At 43.1% G+C, this 18,963-nt stretch overlaps 1 protein-coding gene across 1 annotated transcript; it reads left to right on the forward strand.

Annotated features, from left to right (window-relative positions):
• Positions 1-10,862, forward strand: PSMA6 (proteasome 20S subunit alpha 6). Its single transcript, XM_059474250.1, has 7 exons — positions 1-200; positions 4,034-4,128; positions 4,899-4,980; positions 5,140-5,295; positions 8,165-8,343; positions 8,996-9,090; positions 10,656-10,862. Exons 1-7 carry the CDS (start codon positions 125-127, stop codon positions 10,711-10,713), a joined length of 741 nt encoding a protein of 246 aa, XP_059330233.1. The 5' UTR covers positions 1-124; the 3' UTR covers positions 10,714-10,862.
• Positions 10,863-18,963: the final 8,101 nt, after the last annotated feature.

The following is an 18,963-nucleotide window of genomic DNA, read 5'->3' on the forward strand; positions in this document are numbered from 1 at the left end:
CGGTGCGGGAGCGGCGCGCGCCTGCGCGGGGTGTCCGCGTGCCCCGGAAGCGCTCCGGCGGAGGCTGCGGCTGCGGCGGGGCCCTGCACGCGGACAGCTCCCCCCGGCCCGCGCCGCTCCCGCCATGTCCCGCGGCTCCAGCGCCGGCTTCGACCGGCACATCACCATCTTCTCGCCCGAGGGCCGCCTCTACCAAGTCGGTGCGTGTCCGGCCGCGGCGCCGCCGCCGAACTGCCCCGTCACGGGCCCGGCCTGCCCGCGCTCCCCGCCGAGCGGGGCCGCGGCCGGCGGCCTGTGCGGAGGGGCGGACGCGGCGCCTGTCGCGGCTCGGGAGCGCCGGCTCCCGCCTGGCCTGGTGCCGCCGTGGGTGGGGGAAGCCTGGTGGGAGCGTGGAGCGGCGGCGGTCCCGGTCGTGCCGGCGTGGGGACCCGGGAGGGGATCCTCGCTTGAGATAAGGAAACCCAGAGCCAGGGTGGCTCTCTCGAGTGTCCCCTGCCGCCGGGAGGGCCTGCTCGGAGCCCCCGGTGTTCCATCTCCCATGCTTGGACACCAAGGCTGCCGCTCTCCAGAGGCTGTTCGGTCTCCCTTAAATGTTTCTTTGAGTGAATCTTGCCAAGCCTCGGAGCGCTGCGTTTTGGGGTCTGAGAGCTATGGTAGCTGTTGGAAATGGGATTTGAACAGCTCAACCCTGCATGCCGGAGTGACAGTGTCAGTTCTTGGGTGTAACTCGTGCACTTTCTTGTTACACCTGAATGCCGCTTGTTCTGTGGCCTGTGAGATAGCAGCAAGCATCCTTTGTTTTCAGGTTTCTCGGAATAACCTGAAGCCAAGCTTCAGTTTTTTCTGTAAGCCACTGGTTCTGTTATTCCTATTTTTGCACTGCACCAGATTTGTACAGAAGCACATCCTGGTGCCCTTGTGCGGGATACAGCCAGCTCACAGTGCGCCAGGACAGTAGCTGGGCAGTGCCCCTGGAGGAGCCTCTCAACAGGGACGCATGAACTGTTCTGCAGCATCATCCTGATGCTGCCTTCCCCAGCTGCAGCGCCTTCACTGCACATCCACTGCTTGTTATGTCCATAAATCCCTCTGTTCTCCAGAAAGGAGCTTGCTGGGGTCAGATTGCATTAATTGCCTGTGGCAGCCATGTAGTTTTTTTGTGACTGCCCTTGAGTTTTTCTCAGGAAGAAGCCTGTATGGATTAGGCCTCATGGACAGGTGGCCCAGTCTTGAGCAGTCCCTTCTGCAAGGAAGAATGAGGAAGGTGCCTGTACTAGATACCTACATGGGGGTGCTGTTGTATATCTGGAGCATGTGTAATGTTTATTTGTCCCTTATATGTAGGGGTGGTAGGGACAGTGCTTCCTCCCACGGGGTTTTTCAGTGGTGCTGTGGCAGAGGAATCCTGGGCTCCCACCTTCAGCTGCCCTTAAAACAGGCTGGTTAGTCCTCACCACTTCCCACTGTGTCACAGTGCTGCTTGTCGGGAATGGTTTCTGCATTCTGTAGCAGAGAGGAAACTGAGCCTTGGTTTTCTGCCTCTGGGGTGTACTTAGCCAGTAGGCTGATGTATGAGAAATGTGTGGTACCTCCATGCCTTTTAACAGTGTCTTAGAAACAAGTATCTGCATGTGTATTTGAGAGCTTCTGCACACAGCCTGAAGCTGTCTTAAAGCTATTTTAAGTACCTATGTGCTATAGGAAGAAAAATATGTATATGTTAACTTCAAGCAAGCATGAGCTCACTTTACTCAGAGCCAGGCTGGTAACTCGGGCATGGTGCCCCATGGGTGTCCCTGTTTGCCAGCATCTAGCCACAGCATGGGCAGAAATCTCATGCTTGCTTGCAATCAAATGTCCACATCTAGGTGATTTTGTTTTGTCTTTGTCTCTTTGCTGGATTAAGGTTAGCTAGGAGCTGTCAAGGATTAGCATGGACATGTATTGCTCTAAGATTGCCTTAAAACTTGAGTTTTTTCTAGAATTTGGCAGTATGGGAATAGAGATTTCCAGTGTAGTGATATTGGTCTGAAATGCTTTTACTTTGTTTTAGGTCTGTCTTCTGCTTCCAAAGCTCAGAAAACTTTGATCTCATATTAGAAAACTTAACAGTTATTTCACATTACGTGGTTAAAATCCCTCAAAACATCAGTGTTCTCTTGCTCCCTGTTAGTTTCAGTCTTCAAAGGTGGTGTTTCTTCTCGGTGGAGTTTTGAGAGGTGAAGAAAATTACTACAGTAAAATTTCTGGCTGTTGCCATGTATTCAGGGAACAGAAATGGACTGCTCTTTTCAGAGAGAATGTCTGCAGTGCTGCTGAAATACTTACATTGCAGTAAACAGACTTAAAACAGCACTAGCAACTCGGATTTGTTACATTGTAAGAGCCGCTTCACCTTTTGGCTCGTTTCCTTGAAAACTGAGCAATCAGGGGCTGCAGTTTCACAGGCCTGGTTGTTGGGAGTTGTGAGCAAAACCCAGTTTGTGATAGGCATGGATCCCTACTGCCACCTCAGTGTCACAGAAGCACAGAGTGGCTGAGATTGGGTGGGCCCTCTGGAGATTGTCTGGCCCCAAGCCCCTGCCCAGGGAGGCCCACCCAGAGCTGGGTGCCCAGGAGTGTTTCAGGTGGGCGTTACAGGCAACCTGTTCCAGAGCTCAGTCACCATCACAGTAAAACATGTTTTAGGTGTTTGGGTGGACCCTCCTGTTTCAGTTTGTTCCAGTCACCTCTGATTTGGTCCTGTCACTGGCATCAGTGCGAAAAGGCTGCCTCTGTCCATCTGCTTTCCACCCTGCCTTCAGGGGGTTGTGCAGACAGACAAGTGGTGCAGAGCCTGTGCTCCAGCTTTGGGCATTGCCCTTTTGCAGGCAGTGCTGGCTCCTGCCTTCTGGGGCTTGTGCTCTGCTGCAGGCTGGCACTCATCATCCCAGGGGGGCACAGCTGTGCAGAGGGAAAGGGGGAACATCCCTCATGGCACCTTTGGGTAACCAGTAAATAGGTAAATAGTAAATGCTCTGATGTCTGAGAGTAGTAAATACAGTGCCATAAATACACCACAGTGAGCCCTTCCTCAACAATGACTCTGCAGATTGAGCATTAATGTGCAAGGTTTGAGGGTTTTTTTCATCTTCAGATTATTACTCCTCTCTTCTGTTGTGCAATCTCTTCTATAGATCTGAAGCTTTTAAAATAGCCAAGTTTCTTGCTCCCGTTATTTTAGGATAGTTTTAGCAATTTACTATGCTGTTTGTAGACATGTTCTGAATTCTGGGTTCATGTGCATGGCTAACACAAAAACTCACCTACATTTAGCTGCTGTGTGAAACTTGCCACTCAGCCAGATATTAGGAGTTTCTGAATGTTTATCAAATATTGCCAGTTCTTAAAGTTCTTGTGCCTAAGGCTTTTGAAACCATCAATCAGGAGAAATTTATTCCATGGATAATTTCATGACTGTTACCTTAGTGTAATCCATTTTTAATCCATTGTACTTACATGAACAACACTTTAACTTGCATCTGTGTAGCTTTCACTATAAAAAGTGAAGAAAAGCATTGCAGTGTTTGAATGTCAAGTCAGAAAATATGATCGTTAAAACCTGTCTCCTGTGTCATCTTACCACTTTTCATCTATATCAGTAAAAAATTAGAAAAGAAGCTTTACATCCTTTAAAATACTAAAATTCATGTCAAGAATTCTTCTCTAAGAATTTATGGTTACTGTAGATTAAAGTTGGACAATTTTCGTCTAGTTCAGAACAACCTTTTTGTTCTAAAACTTATTCTGTTGCTGTTAAGCTTGAACTGAACAAAAAGTCAAGTTAGAAGAAGCATTTGAAGGAAGCAGTGACGGTGATTTTGTGAAGAGAGTCAATGCACATTGTACTAAAGAGTTTAAGGACACAAAGTGTTGCACAAGTATTAAAGTATTAAAAGGCCAGAAATTAGTGGGATCCTGTGTTGGGGGGTATTGTTACTTGTACTAGTGTCTCTGACACAAGTTTTTTATTAACATTTGTATCTTTTTCTAGAATATGCATTTAAGGCCATAAACCAAGGTGGACTTACATCTGTAGCTGTTCGTGGGAAAGACTCTGCAGTAATTGTAACACAGAAGAAAGTACCTGTAAGTAGTCTGGTTTTGAGGGGAGGGCTGGAAGGAGAGGAGTAAAAAAGATGGAGTGAGACTCAGCAATATTGATATTATTCTTATTAGCACTAACATAAATTGCTATTTGAACTGAATATATAATTATCATTCTGCTTATTACAAGTTCTTGTTCCATGTAGTGCTCCACTGTACATTTTCTCACTAAGTACTGCTGTATTGGTTTTCTCTGTAGTTGTTGAAGGGATAAATCTAAAATATAAATTGACCCTGCTGTATTGAGCATGCATTCATTGCTCTGGCTTGTAAAGGCTGAGTTGTCCATAAGCAGCTCCCTGATTCCTTGAATTTCTGCTGAGAAAACCAATAGCACACAGAGCATGCTTTTCATAGGTTTTTGAGAGTGTTTCAGCTCAGTGGTGATGTACTGTTGAAAAAGGGGGGAAATTCTTTTATGTTTGAAGGGCAGCATGCAATAAGAGAGCAAGCTTTTGTGTGTAGGTTCTCAGAGTTTCTTCAGAGGGAAAAGGACTGTGATGTTGATCATGTTCTTGTTGTTCTCCTTCTGCAGATCTGTGGTTTTATTCTTCCCTGTTCTCCAGTTTCTTCATTTGCATTCCTACAGCAGTAAAAACTGGGAAGCCTGAAAGACAATTCGTGGCTGTTATGGGTCCTTTTGGGCTCTTCTGTAAAAAAAAAGAGGATTCAGAGTTTGGGGTTTTTTTGTTTATTTTCTTTTTACTTCGAGGACAGTGTTTGCTATTGCATTATTTCTGTTTCCTCTTTAGGACAAGTTACTGGATTCCAACACAGTGACTCATTTATTCAAGATTACTGAAAATATCGGTTGTGTGATGACAGGAATGACAGGTATTTCATTCACCAATCTGGTTTTGGAGAACTTGCCTAGTTCTCATGGATATATTTAAAGACAATGTAAAGTTGGACCTGGAATTTATATCCTTAAGCAGTGCTAGAAATAAAGATGGCACATATTCAGTGGAATTAATATTAGTTCTCTTTGTCTAGCTGACAGCAGATCCCAGGTGCAGAGAGCCCGCTATGAGGCTGCTAACTGGAAGTACAAGTATGGATATGACATCCCTGTGGATATGCTGTGTAAAAGGATTGCAGATATTTCTCAGGTCTATACACAGAATGCTGAAATGAGGCCCCTTGGTTGCTGTAAGTACAGTTTATGAGAATGATCTTTGCTGTTTCTTCTCTAAGTTTGCAAATTGGTATGGAAGAAATTCTCACCCATTTTCAGAATGGGTAACTGAGGGTGTAAGGGGGATGAGCAGCTGAATGAGAGAGCAGTGTTGTAGGTCTCGAACTGGAGCCCTGATTTTACCACTGACTCAGCATTTGAAATAATGTAGCCTCTCTAGTACTATTTCACCTTAGATTTTGGGGGTCCTGATGTGTTTGCACTGTGCAGTGGTATCTGTGAGCATGAGGTGCTCTTTGTAACTGTGTCTGTTTGTGGTGGCTTGACCCTGGATGGATGCCAAGTGTCTGCAAAAGTCTCTCCATCGCTCCTTTCCTCAGCTAGACATAGAAGAGAAAAAATACCATGGAAAGCCTTTGGGTCAAGGTAAGGGCAGGGAGGCATCACTCACCAATTACCACCATGGCAAAACAGATCCACCTTGGGGAGATTACCTGAATTATTAACAAGCAAAACCAAATCTTCAAAACACTTGCCCCCTACCTCCTTCACAGATTTAACTTTAGTCCTGGTTCTCTACCTCTCCCACAGTGGCACAGGGAGATAGGAAGGGGGTCTGTGGTCAGTACATGGTACGTTGTTTTTCTGGTGCTACATCTTCCTCAGAGGGAGGACTCCTCACACTCCTCCCGTGCTCCAGTGTGTCTCCCACAGGAGACAGTGCTCCAGGAACTTCTCCAAAGTGAGTCCTTCTCACAGGCTGCAGTTCTTCACAAACTGCTCCAGCAAGGAGCCCACGTTATGTGGGGTGCAGTCCTGCAGGAACTGGCTGCTCCGGTGTGGGCTCCTTTCTCCACAGCACCGCTGGTCCTGCCAGAAGCCTATCCCAGGACAGGCTCCACCATGGGTGTCCATGGGCTGCAGGGCCACAGCTGCCTCACACCACAGGCCGCAGGGGAGTCTCAGTTCTGGCAGCTCCTTCCCTCCATCATTTGCCTCAGTGCCTGCAAAGTTGTTCCTCTCACATATTCTCACTCCTCTCTTCTCTGTCTGCAATTTCCTTTTTTTTTTTTTTCTTTCTTGAATATGTTATCCCAGAGGCACTACCACCACTGTGGATGGACTTGGCCTCAGCCAGCAGCAGGCTGGTCTTGGAGCCAGCTGGCTTGGGCTGCTTTGGACACAGGGGAAGCTTCTGGCAGCTTCTCACAGCAGCCAGCCCTGCAGCCCTCTCACTACCAAAAACCTTGCCATGCAAACCCAGTGCACTGTGTCTGGGTAAACAGCACTGTAAAAGAGAGATGGAGAGTGCAGTTATCTTTGTGCAGGTTTTGTGGCATTTTTTAATCTAAGTAGTATGTATAGGACAGATTTACAAAATTTTTTCTCCTAACTTAGCTATTGTGTATATAATGTAGAGGAAAAAGTGTCTAAAATATTTCCCTTGCAAATATTTCTACGTCTTGTTTTATAACAGCAAATGCAGCTTAAAAAGAAGTTGTGTGTTGAGTCATTTTTTGTAGATGTTCCTGGTCATCTCTGTGTTCTGGGCTTGGTTCTGACTTGTGTTTTCTTTTGTGTTTGGCCATAAGCAAATTATAAACAAACTGTTAGGCTGTTCAGGAACTGAGGTAAAACACTTAACAGGTTTCCTCAGTTACTTTTTCATTAAACATTCTGTCTGAGTTTCTTTTTCATTGGTTGGGTTTTGTTGTTTTTTTATTTTTAAGGAGAATAGTTTCAGAATTGATGAATCACTTCTTGTAATCATACTAGCCACTAAGACTTCTCACTAAAGAAGCAACATTCAGAGTTGCACCACAGTTTCACCAGAGTTGCACCATGATGGGGCAATTCTCCTATGCTTGTGTGCTTGTAATTTTCAGGAAAGATTGTTTCTTTCTTCTGTTGGCATTTCCCATGCCTTGATACTGCTGGAAATTCCTTTTTTAAAAATACATTAATAAAAATGCATTTTTCTTTACTTCACTTAGTCTTTTTGAAAATATGAGGGGACTTTTTTTTCTGTTTTAGTAATAGCTGCTCAGAAGTTTATCATCTCTAACTACTAGTTAAAAGTTACACAATTGTGAAGTGAAAATAATTGAAAACCATGACCTTGTTCTGTTTTGGGTTTTTATTGCAAGTATTGGTTTTGACTTCTTTTTAATATGCATATTGAGACAATGCAGCTGTAAATCAAGAAGTAAGGGCGAACACATGAATTGCAGTGATGTGGTCAGTTTGTGTTACTTGAAAACTGTCCAGCTTCACAATACTTAGTCAGATGATATTCAAGGACTCAGTTATGTCCTGATATTAACACTTTTCATTATAGATTATTTTTTTTAATTTAAAGATGAAAAGGTATGTAATGCACTGTTTTTCAGGGTTACAAACAAGAAATCTAAATTTCTTTTTAATATTTCCATTCATTTCAGTATGTTTGTAAAGTTGCTTTCTAGTAAAAGCACATGGTAATTGAAATATTGTTTACACATTTGTGTCATATAACACAGGATGTGAGCTGTGGTTTGGGAAACTTTCTATCAGGATAAAACTTTTGTATTTCCTGACTTTGTGGTTCTCTACACACTGAGCATGGCAAAAATGTTTGTATGTTCAATGAGAATGCCTTCTTTGGGAATGACAGAAATATAGTTTCTGCTGAACTGGGCTGTACACCTGGTAAGGAGATGCTGGCAAGAAATGGCAAATTAGAGATAAAAAGGAAATCACAGCTCCAGGTATGGGACTGATTCCCAAAGATGTACTGCTGTGCATGCATGTTTTGTCACAGAGAGGACTATCCATTCTGTTCTTCAGTTGAATTAAATTGCTAAAATGGGGAAAATAAATCAATTAACAAATTTTCTCTTCCAGGTATGATTTTGATTGGTATTGATGAGGAGCATGGCCCTCAGGTATACAAGTGTGACCCAGCAGGTTACTATTGTGGATTCAAGGCCACAGCTGCAGGAGTTAAACAGACAGAGTCAACCAGTTTCCTTGAAAAGAAAGTAAAGAAGAAATTTGATTGGACATATGAACAAACAGTAGAGGTAGGTCAGCAGAAGGAAATTAAAATTTGTTTAAAGTATTTTTAATGAATATGGCTGCATGTAGGCTTGCAATGCAGAGAAATGTTGTTAGGCATTTCCTCTTTCCCTACAGTTCTGTATTGCTGCCAGAGCAAACACAGCTAGCTATTCCAACCAGAAAATCATTTGAAGCTGTTCTGCAAGTATTTGAATGGTCATCTAATCTGTTGTTTTGCTTTATGTTAGCTGAAGCAGATTCTGTAATTGTAGCACTCCCACTGTAGCTGGTGTTTGGTAACTACAGTGCTTGATTTTAGGGATACCAGTATGATTAACTTTTAGTGACATTTAAAATAATCTTCATATTAGAAGGTATTTCAGACAGTATCTTTGCATGATAAAAGGCTTTGGTTTTGTTGTGTCTTTTTCTGCTATGAAAATATGTCCCTTTGCTTTTTGTAGTTTGGGCTTTTAGGGAGAGGACTGGAGAGGGGCTGTATTCTGTAGCAAGGGGAAACTATTTGGAATTTCTAAGCTGAGATTTTGAAGTGAGAGGAAGTAACTTTAAACCAGAAGGAAGGATAATTGTTAATGCTGTGTCTATTAAGAGAAAAAAAAAAAGAGAAGAATTTGTGCTTTCTTTCTAATGACAGGGGTTTTTTTCATCTTTCAGACAGCAATAACATGCCTGTCTACTGTACTATCCATTGATTTCAAACCTTCAGAAATAGAAGTTGGTGTAGTCACAGTGGAAAATCCTAAGTTCAGGTAAGCAATCAGTGTTGACAAAACTTGGTGTGTTTCTCTGATTATGTGCAATTAGTTTTACCTTCTTGTGTAATTGTAAATTAAGAAAAAGAGATAAATTTAAGAAATTGAAGTTTTGAAGGGCTTTTTACTTGTAACTCTTCAAAATGTGTAGGGGTAGAAAACATTGTGTACAAAGAATAATGCAGTTTTAGAATGTGTGACACAGTTAAGGGATTTAGCAGAGAAAAGCGATCTCTTTCCTGTCTTAAAAGGGTATGGCTTTCTGTGATGATTGAAATGTAGTTACATCTGGTCTAGACATGTTTTCATGCTTAGATGCATAAAAATTTTTCATAGTAATGGTATCTGGAGTCCACTTCCAAATCATAGCCATACTAACTAATGCAGTAAAGTCTGGTTTATATTATGGAATATTTACAAGACCCTTAAATTCTTCATTCTTTTTCTAAAATGAGTCTTTAAATTATTTGTGCTTATCTTTTATTTATTAGCATTTCTTAACATCTAAAATATGTAGTTAATAGATTATGGACTTGTACAGTTTGAAAAACTGTATTTAAATTGGGTAAGATTAAAAGATCACGGATTTAAAAAATCACAAATGATTTGGAAATGGCTGAGCTATCTACTTTGTGAGTACTCTGCAGTCCCATCTAGCATGAATCAAGGCACCTGCAATTTCTTCCCTCCTCCATTGCCTGCAGCACACTGTGTGCACCAGGATCACCTGGCCAGTGTATCGAGGCAGTGCCTGGGAGTCTTTCCTGAAGGGCAGGAATGTTTCACCTGGGATACAGTGTACTTGGCAGCCTGCTCACAGCACACTGTATAGCTGCAGGAGTGTGCATGAAATGTGGGAGAAAAACTTGGGGGAGTTTTTATAATGCAAAAAGAACTCTCCAGGTATGGCTTACCTAAAATTTAGGTAAGTCTGGCTTGCTGCAGAGGGATTCAGTTATTTCTGCTTTAGTCTTTAATTGAGGGGGTTTTTGAGTTTTTTATTTAAAAAGAAGAGAGGAACAAAGTAAAATTGGGAGCAAAGTCTGCTGTTACTTTAGTCTAACTACTTGGGAAGTGGGGACTGAAGAGAGTCTTCAAACCTTTGGGTCCTACAGATTCAGTCCTTTAAGTGCTTCCTTCCTAATGTTTTTAAGGTGGACATGGTTTTAAGGTGGGTGGTTTTGTATCTGGTGGTGTGCTGAGGACAACAGAGCAGCACAGTGTTTGTGAGAAAACACACAGGAGCTGCATGAGCCCTTTTCTCCTGCCACTCAAGGGATCAAGCTGCCTTCTCACTAGGTCTCAACTTACAAATGCATTACTCATGAAGAATTACCTGTTATTTTTCTATCATTTGTTATTTCCTTGCTCTCTAGTGCCTTTGATTTTTCCTTTATTTTTCAAGAGAATTGGGATGTCAGCCTGTGGCACTGGCAGCAAGGCTTTAAAGGGCAGAAAGATGCATTGCTGTAAAACTTATTTGTATGGATATTAGGTTGTAATATTGGAGCTTAAGGGGAAGAATCATTTAAGCTATTTAAGATTTCTTTTTGTTCTTTCAGGATCCTTACAGAAGCAGAGATTGATGTGCACCTTGTAGCTCTGGCAGAGAGAGACTAATTAGCATTCCCATTTCCATTGTCTGTGCTTCTGGCCAGGATGTTTGGTGAAAAGAAAACACTTAATAATGGTTTTAGATTATGGGTGGGAAACAGTGTTCACGGTATGATGTATTTTACTCTGTACAAATAAAACAGAGGTTTTTGAAATTCTTGGTGTCTCCTTTCAATGTTATTTTTTAAACTTCCAATTCTATGAAATTGTCATCAAAATGCTTGATGACTTCTAGTGTTTCTGTGGTAATTGCCTGCCTTTTAATTGTATTTTAAGAGAAATTTTATGCTCTGAGCTGTATTTTCCATCTGAGCTATTTGGCTCTTTGCGTAAAGTTAATATCAGTTTTTGTGGTGTGTGTGTCTTGAGGTAATTCCTATATTCATGTTCATTCTCTCCATGGCCTGATGTTGAAAGCCTTACAACATTACTGGTTTAATTGTGGGGAAGTTAGGAAGACCTTATTTGCTCAGGTTTATATGAGGATATAGGGCAAAAGCAGAAGGAAGAAGCTTGAGCTGTGAGTCTGAGTCCAGTCCTTTGGACTGATTTATTTGTGATGCATGTAGTGGATTTGAAAGATGTCTTCTGTAATTAAACAGCTCTGAAGCTGACATTTATTTAGGGAAAATACTCTGTGTGTAGTGTACTTTGGGATTTTGGCTTAGTCACGTACCAGGTTTTGAGGCTCTGAGCAGTGTTGGGGCTAGGCAGGGCCAATAGACCAAGTCCTTGAACAGGAAGGTATCTGGGGAGCAATTCCTTCAGAGGTTTTGGGTTTGGAGTTGAGACTGCAAAAACTTGAAGGTAAAAAAAAAAACCTTTTTGTTTTACTTCAGTTGAAGAGGTTTCAGCCTCAGCAGTGAACAGGGAGATGATGAAGTTGTGAGAGAGGAGGCACTGAGGAGAAAGGGGAGATTACCAGGCAGTTTTAGTTGTTGCACACAAGTCTTCTTGAAAGAATGCTATGTTAATGCAGCATAACTCCTTACCTTCATTCTCTGCTGTGCACTTCTCATGCTGGCTTTAATTATTCCAAAATTCTCTTTGATTTTTTTCAAGGCATTTGGGAAAGGCCTCATAAGTTGTCAGAAACTGAGATTGGTTCATTTTTTTCTTCATGCTTTACAATTAAAGCCCCTTGAATATGTATTTTTCAAGTTCATTGTAGTAAAGAAGCTGCAGTTCAGTGTTTGGTGGCTTCAGTAAAGGATAATGCTAACCCTATGTGATAACTGAGTTTAGGAGAATCAGATGTGTAGTGAATTGTGGAGCTCACAAAGCTTCTCAAGTTCTGTTCGTGCCTCCACATTTCAGCTTCCCTCATGTCAGATAGTGCAGTGTAGATAAGATAAGCACCTCTGCTTTTAGTTTTGGGTTGGTTATCTGAGAATTCTATGTGGGTTTGTGCAGCAATCAGCACATTTGTGCAGCTAATGGCACATTTAGGAAGGTCTGTGTTATTTCAGCTGCCAGTGATAGCTCAGTTTCTGAAAACCCCTAGGGCCTTTCTTCCTAATACTTCAGTTGTATAACAACCTGGAATTTGAGTAGGCTTGGGTCATTATTTAGTCTGCCACAAAATATCATCCATTGATGGTTTGTTCTTGATCAGCTTTAATAATGTATGGAAAACATCACTAATGACTTCTTGAACAAAAATTAAAGGGAAGATGGCAATCAGGGACCCATATGACTAGAGCACATTTCCATAGTATTCGGTACCAAAATTCCCAGCAAGTCCTTTAATTCTAAATTTTGGAGCTTGTATGGGATTGTATAACTCAGGTGGTGGTTCTGAGAGCAGTGGGTGTTTGTTCATACCTTGCCTGTTTTGCAATGCAGAGCATCCCATCTTGTATTCAGAGATGATGAAATAAGCTGTCTACAATATATTAACTGTGAACATTGCCTATTTTTTTATAAAGGCAATGGTGAATGTTGCCTTTTTTATGGCATTTTTGCTACTATTTTCCCTTGTAGAGAAAATTCGTGGTTCTTTTTTCATATTAATAATGGGGATTTTTCTTTTATAGTCAAAGCTTTTTGCTTCTGAAGATAAGGCAGCAATGCAGGTGGGTTACCTGACTGAATGGGAAAGCCCCATGTATTACACATAACACATAATTACATTCTTCACACCCTGGAGCAAGTATCACCTGCAGCCAGGCTGTACAGCTGTGGCTGGTGCTGAGCTGTAGCTAGCATCACCTGCTGTTCCAAACTTGGCACTTCAAAATAAGCTGGAATACGTGTGGTACAACCCTGGTGCTTCCTTTGTGTAGAGCTTATAAAGAGTGAGACCAGACTTGAGATTGCTCCATGTGCTTGTGGTTTGTTGTGCCGGTGCTGAAGACTGGCAGATGCAGTTACAGTGTGAATGCACAAGTAGTTAAACAGGAATAGGATTGAGTTTTATTTGCATACCAGACCCACACTGGTGCTGCCTGTACTGGCTCTGCACTGCCTTGTAACTGTCCACATGACATTACCAGTGCTCTTTATCTCTGGTGTAGTGTAAGGATGCAAGTGCCAAGTACATGCAGTCAGCTTAGGTAAATCAGTGTTTATTAACTCTGAAAATCATCTGGATTTCTGATGAGTAACCTCCCTCCATGCAAATGGAGCCCCCAAGACAGTAATGGTATGTGTTATAAACAGAAGTAGCTCAGTGGGGAGCCAGTTGCTCACCCATCCCATGATGTGTTTATCCAGCTGTGTGCTGGACATTTTGTCCAGAAGGGTCCTGTGAGAGACAGTATGGAAAGCTTTACTGAAATCCAGAAGGATTAGATCAGCTGGCTTCCCCTGATCGGCTGGGTGGGTTAGCTTGTCATGAAAGGAAATCAGGTTTGATAAGCAGGACTTTCCCTTCACAGAGCTGTGCTGGCTGGGATTGATGACCACATTCTTTAGGTGCTCAAAGGCATTTTCCCATTTTACTAATTAGCTTCCTGAGCAGCCTGAAGTCTGCTCTCCTCATGCCTAGAGCTGAAGTTTTGCTGGCACTTTTCCTCCTGTCAGCACAGATTTTAGACTCGATCGCCTCGTGGTCACTGTGGCCAATCTCCACTCACGAGAGCCTCTCTTTACACACAACAATCCTGGCAAGGCAGGCAGTAGTGAGCTTCTGTAGGATTTCAGGTGCATCTTAAGAGCAACACGCGCTACTGTGTAATGCACAATGTTTGGCTGTCCCTTTTCACTGTAAAGCTGATGACAGTCTGAGGGCAAGGGTAGATGGGGAGTTCAGATAGGGCCAGTACATACAGACAGATCACAGCAATTTTAATACATGGAATTATATGCAGCATTCTTTTTTACCTTCTCTGTCCTGTTTTGCATTAAATCAATGTCCAGGTTTACCAAATAAGAAGTATTTTAGTTCAGCACACATTGTTGGAAGTAAGATCAAAGAACTATAGCTGTCATTTTCTAGCATCTGAAGAAAAAGAAGTACATAACTTTCCCTTTTTTCTCCCTGGAACAGAAGCAAAGCCTGCTGTTTTGAGTTCTGTAAAACAGTAGCCTTACTGGGTCATGAGATCAAGTTTTGTGAAGCACGTCCATAGCAGTATTCATGTTTTCTTCTAGGAAAAAAAAAGCTACCAGGATAGTAATGGTAGGGACATTGCTTTTTATTTTATAATCAGTGAATTTTTGCTTTTTCAGATGGAAAATTTTTTAACTGTCACAGCTTGTTCCAGCCAGTTCTTGCTGGTAACACTTTGTTCTGTTCTGTTCTGTTCTGTTGTTTTGCTGTAACCCAAACTACTTGGAAACAATGCAAGACATCCTGTAGTTCAGGATCTGTTGGAACAGTAAAGCTCTCATGCCCAAACTAAAACAAGGATCATCACATGCTTATGCAAAGCCGTTTAAAATAGTCTGGACTTTGTTTATTGTGGTTCTCATATTTTAGAAAACCCCATGAAACATTTTAACCAGTCCTTTGTAGTATAACTATATAGATAAACTTGCATTTTTAAGTGACTGACAAACCCCTCAGTTATTTGCAGTATTTGCTCCTCTTCACTAAGATGTTCTTAGCACACTCATCTTTTCTGTAGTAATGGTCTTACCCACGTCATCATCTTCCATGAAAATTCTGTGCTGCAGTGTTAAATGTGGTAACTCTTAGGTACTTCAATATAAACCTGCTGAATAAATAGAGCCAGCATATCACTAAATCAAAATCCAGCTAACTGCTTGGCAGAACTGAGTCATCTTCCAAGTAGTTTGTGCTTCCACTTTTTGGGGATAGTGTTTTTCTCCTGGTTCTTTTTAGAACCTGCCAGCTGTGGCTGAGCTTCCTGGCACTGCAGATGCATTTCATGGCTGTCTCCTACCTGTCATTGGGGCTTACTGATACGTTCATTGGACCACAAGCCTCTGGAATGAAGTTTTCTCTCTGAGCCTCTAGCAGCATAGTATGCAGTGCAGATTAGCATACACAAGCCAAGACTTCCATTTTTTGACAGGAAATTGTGTTTGTTTCCTCCTCCAGAAAACTGACTCTTGTGACACCCAGTGGCATGAAGAGTTGTGAACATAAGGTATTTAATCCTTTCTGAGATTCCTTAGGCTAGAAAGCAACCCTCTCTCAAGTTAGAGAGTCAAATTTACCAGCTGATGGAGAAAAATAGCATGAATGTGCACAGACCAGGATTGCATGAGCAGGAGTAGGAATACCACTCATTGCCATCTGATGTTGCTGTGATGTTTGCAGGTGTGCTCAGTCTCCCTGGGCTTTTTCCTGGCTCCTCCTTCAGCAAGCAGCGGTGCTTATTTGTATTTGTAAAGAGCCATTCTCTTTATTTAATTGATGGAAAACATTGGGTTCTTTTTGTTCAGTTCTCTGTTGCATAAGTGACCTGAGTCATCTTACCCTGGGTCCAAACCGGCTGTAGTGCAGGTGTAAAAGAGGGGGGGAGAGGGAAATGGGATTGCACTGCCTCTGCTTTAATCCACTGTGAAACCACAGCCTGCATCACCAAAGAGCAGGAGTTTCCATAGCTCATTATCCCCTTGGCTAGTCTTTGACTTAAACCTGTATGATGACACCTGGCTCACCAGAGCTGTGTTTGCCTTTGTCAGCAGCTGACTGGAGCCTTTGCTTGGGCAGCATCAGGACTGCTCCCATCTCCTCTGAGGAAGGTTTCTTTGGGGACAGTGCTCTTATAGCAGCTCGTCCTCAGTTCCTCTGTCCCTGTCACCACTGCATAGCCCAGCAATTTCCAGGGCTACACAGGGAACCTGATACAGAAACAAGCTTATGTTTAAAAAAAAGCCAAACCAACAAAACCCAGCCAGAACAGCAGCTCGGTGTGGACGCTGGTTTAACCTATTGCTGGTGCTGCAATAGTAGTGCCAGCACAGGGGGCAGTGCAGCACAGGATCCATGAGGAAGGGCTGGTTAAACTGGTGGCACACCTGACAGGAGTGACAGTCAAAATCCTCCCTTGTAAATATTTTCCTCAGGGAAAGACGGGATAATTAGTTGTCATAATCCATGGAAACCTCCTTCATGGGATCTAACTGCAGGCTGGTGTGCTGGGCTAGGCAGTGCACTCTGGGCAGTGCACTGTTAGGTGCATTTAGGAAGCCAGAACCTTCAACAAGGTATCAAGAGAACCTGCAGCAAGTTGGCGGCCAGAGGGGACAGCAGCTGCCTTGCATTGGGTTTTAGCACAAGTGGGATGGGCAGCCTTTCTTTCTTTTCCTTTTCTGTCTCTTAAACCACTTGTAGCCTTGCATACCTTTAGGGCACTGTGAAGAAATTTATTTGCATTGAATGTTAGCCTAGTTTCAGTTAACAGTATTTGGAAATGCCTGCTGACAGAAAAAAAAAAAAAAAAACACAAAAAACGTTTCTCATCTAAGGATGTGGTGAACCTTGAAAATCGGCTACCAGGTTAGCTTAGTTACTCACTGCCCCTGAAGGTAGCAGGAAGCAGGCTGAGGATTGCTGGAGCCAAGCTGTTAGCAGAAAGGATGGGAGAGAAAGGAGGATTTTTAGTGGTGACCAGGAAGGCTGCCTGACTTGCCACAAGGTCGTGGCAAGCTGCCCAAAACCTCAATCTCCAGTGGATTTTTTCAGCCTGTAGCTCCCGATTTCTTCACCTGGTGGGTGTCTGCACACATGAAATGTTTGTTGAATACTTGTTAGGAGATTAGATGATGTTGTTCCCCATTCCTATCTCCAGGAGAAGTTTCCATTACTAACCTGTCTCACCTAGTAACAAAGCAAGTAAATAAAGTACTAAATAGTGTAGAATTGGCTTTGGAAGTGCAGAAATAGTTATATCCCATGGGTGACAAGAGTACTTACAAGGAAGTAATTTTGTATACCTTTTTTCCTACTTTGAGTACTTTGCACTGACACCTACATCTTTCTCACTCCAACGCAGGAAGCAGACATGGGCTCTTGTGTAGGTAGCTCATCAGGGACATCTGTATAAAGTGCATTCATAGTCCATAGGTTCAGTCAGAGGTTACAGTACAGAGATGGGCTGCAAATTAAGTCTGGAGGGAGAAGAAAAAAACCAGACCCACATAGTGTGAATGTCCTGGTATGCAGGTGAGGAAAAGAGAACAGAGTTGGCAAAAAAAGGAAGATAACAAAATAAATTAATGATAAGTAACAGTACAAGTGGTCTGTATCACAGGAATGAAGTAGCAAAGGTCAGTCTCAAGAGGGGAATTTAGTTACTAATAGAGAAAAAGAGAATAGATTGGATTTTCCTGCTCACTGATGCTGGACATATTGATAAATAAAATCATGTGCAATGAGTTCAGCAGGAGAAACTGCTTCTGTTGATGAAGTGCATATTTGCAAAATGATGTTACAGTCTTTATTTCAAATACAGATAATAACAAGTGTGTGATGCTTTTCCACTTTGGTGGCAAATCAAAACACACCAAGCAGTACCTGAGCACTTGTGCTTTGTGACAAGAATGGACTCGTGTGGATAGATCCATGCTGTAACCCTGCTCTGCTGGAACTGGAGCTTTTGCAAGCGCTGAAAGATTGAGATGAGCTGCGAGGGCAGAGTGGGCAAAGGGCCTTGTTGGAGCCTCTAGGCTCAGGTGCAGGACCATTAGGCTCTTGGTGTTGCCAGGAAAATTAATGCACAAACATCAGAGGTTTAGGTCCAAAAAGGAGACAGAGGAGTTTTTTTACTCTATTCGAATAAAGGGAGAGGCCATGGGGCATTCCCCTGGGGTCTCTCAAATTTTTGGAGGATGCAGCCTCCTTTTTATCCTAATTTCCCAGCCACATTTCCCTTCTCTCTTTCCCCATTGGCTGAGGCACTTGAGAGGTACAGACTTCCCTGATACCGACGATTTCCCGCTAATGTATAACCCTCCTTTTAAATTTTTAATTCTTATGGAATTTAAGGGTCTTCCCCATTGTTTCTTTCATCTTTCAATATCCAATTTCATTTATCAGCAAACCTACAGTTTGTTTGTAAATGCAAATATCTTTTTCCATCCATCCATCAGTGGAATCCTTCCTATTGTTTCTTTTATCTCTCAGTGCTAGTTTTATCTACCGGCAGACTCACAGCTCGTTTGTAAAGACAAACCCGTCATTCCTCTCAGTGTGAGCAGGCGAGGGCACAGCCGCAGGGTCAGAAACAGCCTTCAGTCAGTGCTGGGTGCCACTCTGGGCTGGCACTGGCAGCCCTGGGACTGCAAGCTGACCCCGTGCAGGGAGCCCATCTGGGCTCAAAGGCTCATCCCTCTGCTGCAAAGGGACCCTGCAAAAGGATCAGCTTCTGTCTGGCCCGGCTCGCTGGCTCATCGCACACTTGCATGGGCTGCAGTGCTTATGGAGAGGGATAAGATCTTGAGGAAGCAGGGAGGGGTGGCACGCAGCGAGCACAGGCTGCTGTTTCACCATCCTGTCAGAGTGCAGAGAGCACACCCTGCCTTTGGTTGTGCCGCACGCTGTGGGTTGCTACGGATGTGTTATGCTGGTATTTGAAACATTTTCAGATGGATCGTCTCCTAGGAGAATAAACAGCTGCCTTTTGCCAACACCACGCACGTGGCGGGCTCAGGGCACTCTCCAGCACTGAAGTGCAATCCTCCAGATGGTCCTTTAGCCCCATTCACAGCCACACAAAGAGCCTGAAACTCCTTATGCGTGTGTGCTTCGCTCAGTTTGCACAAAATGGGCGTTTGAAAGGGCTGCATTCAACAGCTGTGGCTGCTGCCTGGAATTGCTCCAGCTGCTGGAAGGCTCCAGCT

The sequence above is a fragment of the Ammospiza nelsoni genome, chromosome 6, assembly GCF_027579445.1.
Source record: "Ammospiza nelsoni isolate bAmmNel1 chromosome 6, bAmmNel1.pri, whole genome shotgun sequence".
NCBI classification, from domain to species: domain Eukaryota; kingdom Metazoa; phylum Chordata; class Aves; order Passeriformes; family Passerellidae; genus Ammospiza; species Ammospiza nelsoni.

Excerpts from the sequence above, each read along its gene's own strand:
- PSMA6 (XM_059474250.1), top strand. The coding sequence starts at position 125 with ATGTCCCGCGGCTCCAGCGCCGGCTTCGACCGGCACATCACCATCTTC. Across the intron at positions 5,296-8,164 it reads AATGAGGCCCCTTGGTTGCT|GTATGATTTTGATTGGTATT; the intron begins GTAAGTACAGTT and ends TTTCTCTTCCAG. Across the intron at positions 8,344-8,995 it reads CATATGAACAAACAGTAGAG|ACAGCAATAACATGCCTGTC; the intron begins GTAGGTCAGCAG and ends TTCATCTTTCAG.